At 32.6% G+C, this 10,998-nt stretch overlaps 1 protein-coding gene across 1 annotated transcript in view; it reads left to right on the forward strand.

Annotated features, from left to right (window-relative positions):
• The window catches only part of LOC106466173 (carbonic anhydrase-related protein-like), a 76,223-nt gene that overhangs the window by 47,756 nt on the left and 17,469 nt on the right, over positions 1 to 10,998 (forward strand). Inside the window, exon 7 of the mRNA XM_022394141.1 lies at positions 2,941 to 2,992. Within this exon, the coding sequence (XP_022249849.1) occupies positions 2,941 to 2,992 (52 nt within the window). The remainder of the gene's footprint in view (positions 1 to 2,940; positions 2,993 to 10,998) is intronic.

A 10,998-nucleotide genomic window follows, 5' to 3' on the forward strand; every position in this document is an offset into this window, starting at 1 on the left:
ACAAAAACTATAAATGTTCATCAGGTAACGAGTAAATTTTTTGTAAATTGGGAAAACTATTATCTAAACAGCTTAGTCTGCTTTTCTTTCCTTGTGTCTTAATGATAATATCCAGTAGTTGTAATAAAAGTAATTTCGATCTTTGGTAAATCCAAACTTTTCTTTAAATGAGTTCGAAAAATATTTTCTGTGAAAATAATATTTATTATTCATTGTTTTATTCGTTTATATGAAATATCAAATGCAATGTAAAAAAGCTGTTTGTCTAAATTTAAAGAAATATATTCCAAATTTATATTAAGCTTTTTAAAGTTCTATACTGGACACGATTTATGGACACACAATTTTTAGCCTGCTTGCAAATGAAACAAATAATCTTAATGCAATTACTTCTTCGTAGGCTGGTGTTTCGATACTTCTAACTATCGGTAAGGCAGTAATACGTTATAATGTGACGGTCAATCCCACTATTCGTTGGTAAAAGAGTAGCCCAAGAGTTGGCGGTGGGTGGTGATGACTAACTGCCTTCCTTCTAGTCTTACACTGCTAAATTAGGGACGGCTAGCGCAGATAGCCCTCGTGTAGCTTTGCGCGAAATTCCAAAAACAAACAAACAAACAATCGATACTTCTAACTATCGGTAAGGCAGTAATACGCTATAATGTGTACTGAAACGTAAAACTTAAACCAATGGTAAAGGAAAATAAGGATATGTTAGACAAACGAGAAATAAAGATCTGTATGACATATTTCATCTGCAGGTTAATTTTTCAAGTTGTCTTTTGTGGAGAGAATATTATTATCTCGTAAGAGTAACTCTATCGCTAGATAAGAAAAAAGGTAAAATTGTGTTGTATGCAGAAATTACAAAAGATACAATTTTGGACAAAAATAGCTACCATGATAAATGGCACCTAAACAATGTTGGGGGACAACCCTGTCTCTGCAAGTTGCAAACCAGTATAACAGATAACTAAACAATAAAGGGGCGAGACTGTTGCTAAGGCCCACAACGTTCCGAATCCAACAGATAACTAAACAATAAAGGGGCGAGACTGTTGCTAAGGCCCACAACGTTCCGAATCCAACTACACATTCATCGTCCGCAGCCATTTGTGGCCTCGGTCGTTATTTTCTTAATATCAACTTTATGTCCATTTTTAATAAGTCCAAATACTGATGCAATTGTAGTACCAAATTACAACATATAATATAATACAACATATCCTTAGAATTACCTAACCGCTATCCATTTTTACAATAAGAATACACAAACATATTGTGAAGTGTAAGAACTATATATCCATCCAATATAATTTAATAGCTAGCAATATAATTCTACCACCGAAAAGTATACTTACATGCATACAAACATATATATTTTAATTATAATTTAATGGCTAGCATATATTTCTACCACCCAAAAGTATACTTACATGCATACAAACATATATATTTTAATTATAATTTAATGGCTAGCAATATAATTCTACCACCCAAAAGTATACTTACATGCATACAAACATATATATTTCAATTATAATCTAATGGCTAGCAATATAATTCTACCACCCAAAAGTATGCTTACATGCATACAAACATATATATTTTAATTATAATTTAATGGCTAGCAATATAATTCTACCACCCAAAAGTATACTTACATGCATACAAACATATATATTTTAATTATAATTTAATGGCTAGCAATATATTCTACCACCCATAAGTATACTTACGTACATACAAACATATATATTTTAATTAACAAAAAAAAGGTATTAACAATCACAAAAAACTGCATAAGTCACCATAAACAATAAGAATAAGTTAGGAGAACAAGATGTGGGTGCTGAAGCCCACAACGTCCCACATCTATAGACAATTGTGGGAAGGCGACTGCTCTCCAAAGAAATGTAAAATGACAGAAAAGCAAAAATAAGGTTCTACCACGGGGGGTAGGGCAAGGTAACCTTACCTTTTGACATTGGTATTTCAGCCCCCATTATAGTACCAAAGGCCAAAATTAATAAGTAGTACGGTAGACAGATTATACTACTATAAAAGTATAAAAACTCAGCCAAATTATCTAAACTAATATAACTCCCAACCTAAACGCATTGGTCTAAACTATTTATCTACCAAACTGCTTGTGAGTTCTTGGCTTTGTCGGTTACAGGTCTCTAATAACACATGAGTCACACAAAAATGTTAAACAAAACAATCGTGTACACTAAAATTAATCTCATTACCGCGTTTCTTCTGCATTCTACATATAAAATTAGTGCTTTCACCGCTCTCTCTCTCTCCTACATGTTTTTATGGTCAACTCTTTATGCTGAGTGTGTTAACGGTTATAACATAAATGCGCTCAATATAGTGCGATATATGGACACCATGCACCGGTAGTGAATGGTATAAAAACAACTCGGTAACTTAAGGGTTAATCCTAGTAGTGTAAAGGTGCTAGCTAAGACTATAAATATTAATTTCAACTACGTAGAAATAATATAGTGTATGTGACTCTTAAGCCGGCTTTCAAGATAACTGCGTATGAAGTGTTTTAACGAAAGTCGTTGTACTGTAACATTACAAAACACAAAATTAGAAATTAGCTAAAGTAGAATATAACCCTAGCCAATCGAAGTACGAAAACATTGGATTTCACTCCCCCCCCTAGATTTCAAGGTGCTGAAGGCACCCAAAATGTTGCTTATGACTTAATTTCTACTACTTAAATACAATCGATGTCAAAAACATTTCCTAAAGTTAAATGTAAGAGTGAAAAGAAGTAAGTAAACTTTTTGGCATTATCTTAGTTGTATTTGTCTGTCTTTTTATTTACCAATAAGTGTATTTAGTTGTATGTCTTGCTGCCAAGGTATGTAAAGAATGAAATTATATTTCATCTTAAACAAACGATTTTACTTTTCTCTGCAGGGCCAAAGCAAAGTTATTGGTACAACATTCAACCCTTCTTGCCTTTTACCACGTGAGTTGAATGATTTTGTCTATTGTATAGAATACAGCAATTATTAGTATGCAAAATACAATTATTATATACAATATTAAAAACGATTATGTCTAATCTAATTAATACTACTACTACCAGAGTGACGTATCACCCAAGAGAACAGACATATTATAATTGTTGTTGTTTGTTATTAAGCACAAAGCTACACAAAGGGCTATGTGTGTTCTGCCCACCACGGGTATCGAAACCAGGTTTCTAGCGTTGTAAGTCCGCAAACATACCACTGTGCCACTGGGGGGGGGGGGCTATTATAATTGAAATCACCAGTATCATGGTGATTTCTCTATACTGACTAATGGTTGCCAGAAAACATGCTCCTCAAACAAGCACTTAAAAATCTGAATGCAACAGACACACCTTCAAAATTGTCTTTAAAAAATGTTCGATTTTTAAGGATATTTTCGAAAAATTCACAGGAATCATTAATTGCATTTGATTTAAATTATTTATCTGGGAGATGTTGTATTGAATATTAAGCCAAGTGAAATTTAACAGAATAAGAAAGCATGATGTTAATTTGTGCATTCGACTTAAACCCAGAGGAAAGCATTTATCAAGTTGCGTAGTTGTGATAATTTCTGTAATAAAGTTCCACATTAATCCACGAAGCTTTTCTTAATGCTATTACAAATAAATCTTAAGCACTTTCAACGTAATATTACAAGTATGATTTAAAAAACAATGTTGTAGGTTTAGATTTTTAGAATTTCACGCAAAGCTACACGAGGGCTATCTGCGCTAGCCGTCCCTATTTCAGCAATGTAAGACTAGAGGGAAGGCAGCTAGTCATCACCACCCACCGCCAACTCTTGGGCTACTCTTTTACCGACGAATAGTGGGATTGATCGTAACATTTTAACGTCCCCACGGCTGAAAGGGCGAGCATGTTTGGTGGGACGGGGATTCGAACCCGCGACTCTCAGATTGCGAGTTGAGCACCCTAACCACTTGGCCATGCCGGGCAATTCATAAATAAACATACTTGGAACCCTCGATTTGGGATTGATGACAGGTTTTGATCGGAGGTATAAAACATATGAGAAGAAGATCAAATCTAATTATAAGCTTTTACGTAAGATATACAATCTTAACTTTCACCTTCAGTGGGGTGCCTTTAGATCTCATATGTGCAACGTAGTGAGCAACTAATTTTCAAATATCGTTCTATATAATAAAAGTAACAACACCAAAACTGTTTCACTGTAGGCTTAAAATAAACTGGAATATAATCAAAACAATGAATATGTTTTTTACTGATGAGTGACCTTTTATGGTGAACAGTCAGAAAAACGACGTTTCAGTTCTTCAGGTCAATTACACATCTTTATCAACTAATTGGTAATTGCGCTCTTTGTCTCTCAAACCGATATTATGTTAAATTACGAAAATGTTTCGTTTACAATGCTAGTTCGTTCTCTTCCTATGTAATGCTAAAATTATGTCATAATGTTCTGTCATATTTCATGTTTTACTTGGTACATTTTATTGATATGAATAAACTATACATTTATATATGTTCGAAAGTAATGTCTCCCAGTAGCATAGCGGTATGTATGTGGACTTACAACGCTAGAAACCGGGTTTCAATACCCGTCGTGGGCAGAGCACAGATCGCCCTTTGTGTAGCTTTGTGCTTAACTACAAACGAACGAATGGAAAAAAATAGTTTTAGATTTTTATATACCATAAAGCTGTATATATGCATACATATATATATACGTTACAAAAGTTCCAACTTTTTCTTAGGTAGTTCATCATTGTTATTATATGTATGTGTGTTCTATATATGTCTATGAAAAAACACAAAAATGCGAAGGTGGTAAAATAAAGAACTTAGTTTTTTTGGCGATAATTTTCCTTAAAAACCTTTAGAATTATTTTTTACTTTCTTGACTACGTTTGGAGCAAATGCTTTTTTTTATGCTAGAAACAAGCATGCCGTTAAATGACAAGAACATATAAAACGTGATCCTGTTTGTAGCGTACTGCCATATGCAAGACAATTATTGACGAAACACGTATGTGTATATATATATATATTTTAAAAGCATTCTGAGACTAAATATTATTTTTTTACTCTTTTAAAGTCTGTAAATGATCACATATATATACACAAATATTATATATGTTACGAATGTATAATAGATTCCATTAGATTATATTTTGTTCGTGAATTATTATTATATAATAAACCACTCAAAGGGACAGGTTGCTAATAATGATATAAATTATAGAAATTATCATATGAAAGTATTTTCATTACAAAATAAGTATTTAAGCTTCATTATCTACCAGTAAGTGAACGTTCTTAGCATTTACAATACGTAAAGGTAATATAAAAATGTTAGTTATTAACAAAAAGAACAATACTTGTATGCAAAATACATGAAAATATATTTGATTTTAATTTTCCAGTTTTGGATGACACATTTTTAATGCAAGCTTCGAATAATCTGTATGTTTCAAGAAACAAATATTGGTAATTAATATATATTAATATTTAAATATTTTATGAACTGTTTTCTAAAAAAGAGAAAAAGTAATGTTCCGCTTTGGTAACTTGCTTTTAACTCTGTTATTCAGTTTCGAATGTCATTGTTTTAAATCAAGCTGCTTGAAATATCTAGTAAAAAAAAAGAATAACTAATAAAGTGAATTTTAGTTGGTAGCTAAATGAACGTTTTGTAGCTGTCCGTATGCGGCATACCTTTACGCCTGTGTATTAACGAAAAGTAGGCAGTCTTTGGTTTGGAGGCTGGTCTCAGACATTAGAAAACACCCTCTAGGTCTTGATAACATTCGGTCTGACTCGTTCTGCTAGTGTTAACTATTGCCGCGAGCCAATCATCGGTGTGGATTCGGCGCCTAACTGATACATATCTTTTCTAATGAGCTGGTTTCTAGGCAACCAGAGGGGCTAAGGCTGCCAGGAAATCGGTCAGGTGTAGCACTCTCTACGTGGCTGATGGTTGTTTTTGATAGGTTTGCATGGTGGCGCCACACAGGATGTTTCTAGGCCTAATTTAGAGAACTGTTTCTCCTGTGTTTTCTGTTCCTATTAGAGTAAATGCTTGGGGGTAGACGCGATCTTTTGTGGCTATACAGATTGATTAAGGAAAGGCAGAAAACATACAGTTAACGACAAAAATAGCGTATTTTCATTGTGACTTTTCAAAACTAAATGCTACCTCTGCAGACAATTTGATCAACGAACAAAACTACATGATTCACGACATGTCTAAAGTCAGGGAACAGAGACAGGAATTCACCTTCATGCTAACTATAATTACGATAAAAATGACTGATTGCTCATAAAATCTACACCATTACACTACAATAATACTCTGAGATTGTCTTAAAACCTGAAAAAAGAATCCAGATTCATAATTCTGATTAGACGTAGCGATTACGTAAAAACATCTTTAAAGAAGGTTGTTAAATCTTATCAAATGACTAAATTATCTTTATTTAATTATCATTACACACAGAGTATTTTGTGTTTGTTTGATTTCGGAGTTACATTTCTATAGACTTATGTAAAACTTAAAATAAAATCTAGAATAATCCTCATTTAACCAATGCTTAGTTAGATTTTTAAAAATACCCGTTGATTGTTTGTATAATTATAAATACACATTTGGTTGAAAGAACCACAATGCCATCCCTTATGATTGGTTATATCATATTTTAGTACCGAGCATCGTCATTCACAAACTGTTGTATTCTGAATTTCTCCATTATTTTATCAAGAAAACATCAATCATTTGCTATATTTACGAAATATCTCAAAAATAAATTATACATAAGAATTAAGTAAGTCAGAAGAGAGCTATGTGTATATATGATTGCAAATATTTTGGGTATCTCCCACAACCTACAAATTCATAGATACCGCACAAGGTGATGGAATTAAAGTAGTCAAATCAGCTTAACTAACTAGGTTCCTACTTAACAAATTTAGATTGATTTTTGTGCTATTTTTTAACTCACGATACCCCAAGAGAAGCAAAGATACATCATTTTTTAGTGATTTTACCGTATACCAATAAACAACACTAAGATAAAAGATACTAATTCCGCGTGAACTTTGTTTTTATTTTTTGTTTGTTTGTTAAAGATGGTACTCAGTGAAATCAATCTAATATTATTTTCATTTTGAGCAAGGTTTATCACAGCTGAGAATTTTGAGCACATTCACAGAAATGTAACTGATATATGACTATCTGAATAAAGCCAGGTCTTGGTTTATGTAAAAAAGAAAATAAAGAAAGCCTAATTAAATTCCTTGCGAATCTTATCAACCTTGAGAAACCAGAGCGAAAAATTCATTCTTTTTAATATCATGCTAAATATACTTTATTACTCTGATTTCAAATCACAAACGGGCGGACATTTAACTTAGATAGTAAAACAAATTTGTAAGGGTACAACATTTATTGCAATACTCATTTTAAAATGAAGGTTTTGGATAATTATTATACTATTTTAAGAACCGTTGGATTTATGAAAGTTTCTGAGTAATAGAAGGCAGAATTTTATTAAAAATAATATAATTAAAACAATTATTTGATACTCACCTTACCTTTAGAAATAGAGAGCAAAAACAAAATTAAAACGCTGCCATTTTACTCACACATATACATCCGGATATTTGTATGATTATTTGACTAAAGGAACATTTAAGAGTGAAAATTATACTTTAAATTTACACCTTTGATATACTTTCAAATACTGAATACTTCTTAGTGTAATGTCACCTAGAACACAATTTTTGCTGTCGACTTCTTAGTGTAATGTCACCTAGAACACAATTTTTGCTGTCGACTTCTTAGTGTGATGTCACCTAGAACACAATTTTTGCTGTCGACTTCTTAGTGTGATGTCACCTAGAACACAATTTTTGCTGTCGACTTTTTAGTGTGATGTCACCTAGAACACAGGTTGTACTGTTGAATTCTTGGTGCGATGTCAACTAGAACAAGGTTTGTATACTGTTGACTTCTTAGTATGATGTCAACTAGAACACAATTTGAACTGATGACTTCTTAATATGATATAGACTAGAACACAGTTTGTACTGTTGACTTCTTGGTGCGATGTCAACTAGAACACAACTTGGACTGTTAACTTCTTAGTGTGATGTCGAATAGAACACAGTTTGCATGTTGTTGATTTCTTAGTGTGATGTCGAATAGAACACAGTTTGCATGTTGTTGATTTCTTGGTTTGAAGTTAACTAATATTTCATACTCACACAAGCTGTTAACGTAATTTAAGTATCGTTCCTCTGTTTGTTTGTTTTTTATTATTATTGAGATATTTGTTCAGCAGCTCATCGTCATAGTTCATAAAAGAAACAATGAATGTTTTTTATATTGGAGAAACGTACTTTATTTTTTCATGAAACAGTACAAACTGTATTAGATCAGCTGATGCCCAGTAAAATTGTGATTAAAATTTTACGGTTAAGGTTTTCGAAGTGTCAGAGATACGGTTTAAGCTACCAATGAAAGTTTTTACTCCTAAAATTTAAACTCATAGAAGTTTAGCCCAACTACAAGAAAAAACGCTTTAAACTATTTCAAAAATATCAAAACATTTAAACAAATAAGGACATCATTGATAAAGAACTTTTATTACTTTAATGTTGATGATTAATAAACCCAACTACTATTAACTAACAACGTTTTAAAGGCCTTCTGGGAAGATATTTATGATAGATAAGTTGTGAAATGCTAATTTGACATATCGAAATTTCTAATGAATAAAGATGGATAAGATAAAAGAAAAAAATACCCATCTGCAATCAAACGAGATATAAATAGTAGAGGTTTCTTTTGTTTCGTCAACTTACTTGGCAACTTGGCAAAATTTAATTCATTTACATATCAGCTGCCCCACTGAAAAGTACACTTTACTACCCTATTTCAAATCGCAAATACCAGATAAATAACTTAAACAATGAAAAAAAAAAAGTAAAATGTTCCTTAGAAATGCTTAATTTTACAGTTAAAATGACCATGAGTTCTATAGCTTTTATACATTCTTACTCGATTAAAATTACCATTATAATTTTTGTTAATTTCTTTGAGTAGTTTAACGTCATTGAAAATTAATGGAGTATTAATAAATGAGTTCGATTATTCAAAATATAAACAATCATCTGACTATATATATAGCATTTCTATAATAAAAGTATTACACTGTCTTCTATATTTGTCATTTTGCACTCACTGTATGGTAGAATAATTAGAATAAAAACAAAAATTCGTTTATCATGCCAGTTGTGTGAAAAAGAAGCATACATAATAAGATAAAGATAACAACTGTATTTGTTTATGTTTACTCAAGGATTACACAGAGTAAATTTGTTTAATACTGTTCCTCTGTGCTGATAATTGTATGTTTGCTGTGATATAATTATCTAAAAGTATACGTCTTGTATGAGTATCGAAAATCTTAAAGCTATTGCTGTTGTTTTAGCGCAAGGTCACACAATGGGCTATCTACACTCTGTACACAGCGTGGAATCGAACCCTGGATTTTAACATTGTAATTCCATAAACGTAGTGCTTACTCACCGGGGGGGGGCAGTTATAAAGCACTAAAATCAGAAAAGGAAACTGATCTCTTATCACAACTTTGCTATTTTATAAATATTGTTCATCTACACATCTATTTAACTATCTATAACAGACCATTGGAGTGTAGGTAATAAGGTGCCAAAGTAACAGAACTGAGGAAAACTAAGAAAATTGGACTTTTCACAAATATTTAGTTTATTACAACAGTGATTTCGACAGTAAAGGCATTTATTGGCAAAACCATGATTGTAATTAATGAAAGAGTTTTACCACATTGTAGCGGTTTCACGTATTAGTTATACAATGTCAAAGTAACTTTGTTTGAGGAAAATATCTTTATGAGAAGGATTTCTTTTTAGCGTAAAGCTATGCAGTAAACTATATGTGCTGTACCTACCGCGGGGAACAGAACTCAGGATTTTAGCGTTGTAAACCCGTGAATTTAATGCTGACGTCCCAGAAGACTGTGAGAAGGAGTTGAGAAGAGTATATGTAATTTAATTGTTTGTTTTTGGTTGTTTTTTAATTATGCACAAAGCTACACAAGGGCTATCTGTGCTCTGCCTACCACGGGTATCGAAACCCGGTTTCTAGCGTTGTAAGTCCGCAGACATACCACCGTGCTACTGGGGGGGCCTGTAATTTAATGCCACAAATATTGTTAGAAGGCATAAAAGTAAAACAAAATAGAGATAAGTATATTTTTCCGTATTTTCTCCAACGCTGCGCTAGCCGTCCCTAATTTAGCAGTGTAAGATGAGAGAGAAGGCAGCTAGTCATCAGCCAACTCTCGGGCTACTCTTTTACCAACGAATAGTGGGATTGACCGCACATTATAACGCCCCCACGCATATTTGGTGGGACGGGGATGCGAACCCGCGACCCGCAGATTGCGAGTCGAGCGTCCTAACCACCTGACCATGTCGGGCCAAATATTCTTGTAAGCTTCATTAAGATCACCTCTTACCCTTGTTTTCTTAAGATAAAATAAGTAAAGAGATATTATGATATCCCTATAAGATCACATCTCTATTCCCGAAATCAAATAGTAGTTCTTCTCTGAGCTTTTTCCAGTAAGTTAACATCCTTTCTTCGAGAAGGAGACCTAAAATGTACGCAGGTGAGACCTAACTGTATAGAGAGATAATACAGGCTTGCAGATCTAAACTACATAAAAGTTGTTTTGATTTTAATAACGGATTTTCCATACTTCAGCTATGCAGATTTCGAAAATAATATTAATTTTTTTCTATAACGTAAGGATATTTTTACAAATCGGGAAGAAAAAAAAAACTCTTACTTGGATCAAATTATTATTTCGTTTACCACAATGAACATTTTTTATTATTATATTTGGGTTATAGAAAGATCGATAAGACT

Source organism: Limulus polyphemus, unplaced genomic scaffold (assembly GCF_000517525.1).
Source record: "Limulus polyphemus unplaced genomic scaffold, Limulus_polyphemus-2.1.2 Scaffold2177, whole genome shotgun sequence".
Classification (NCBI taxonomy): domain Eukaryota; kingdom Metazoa; phylum Arthropoda; class Merostomata; order Xiphosura; family Limulidae; genus Limulus; species Limulus polyphemus.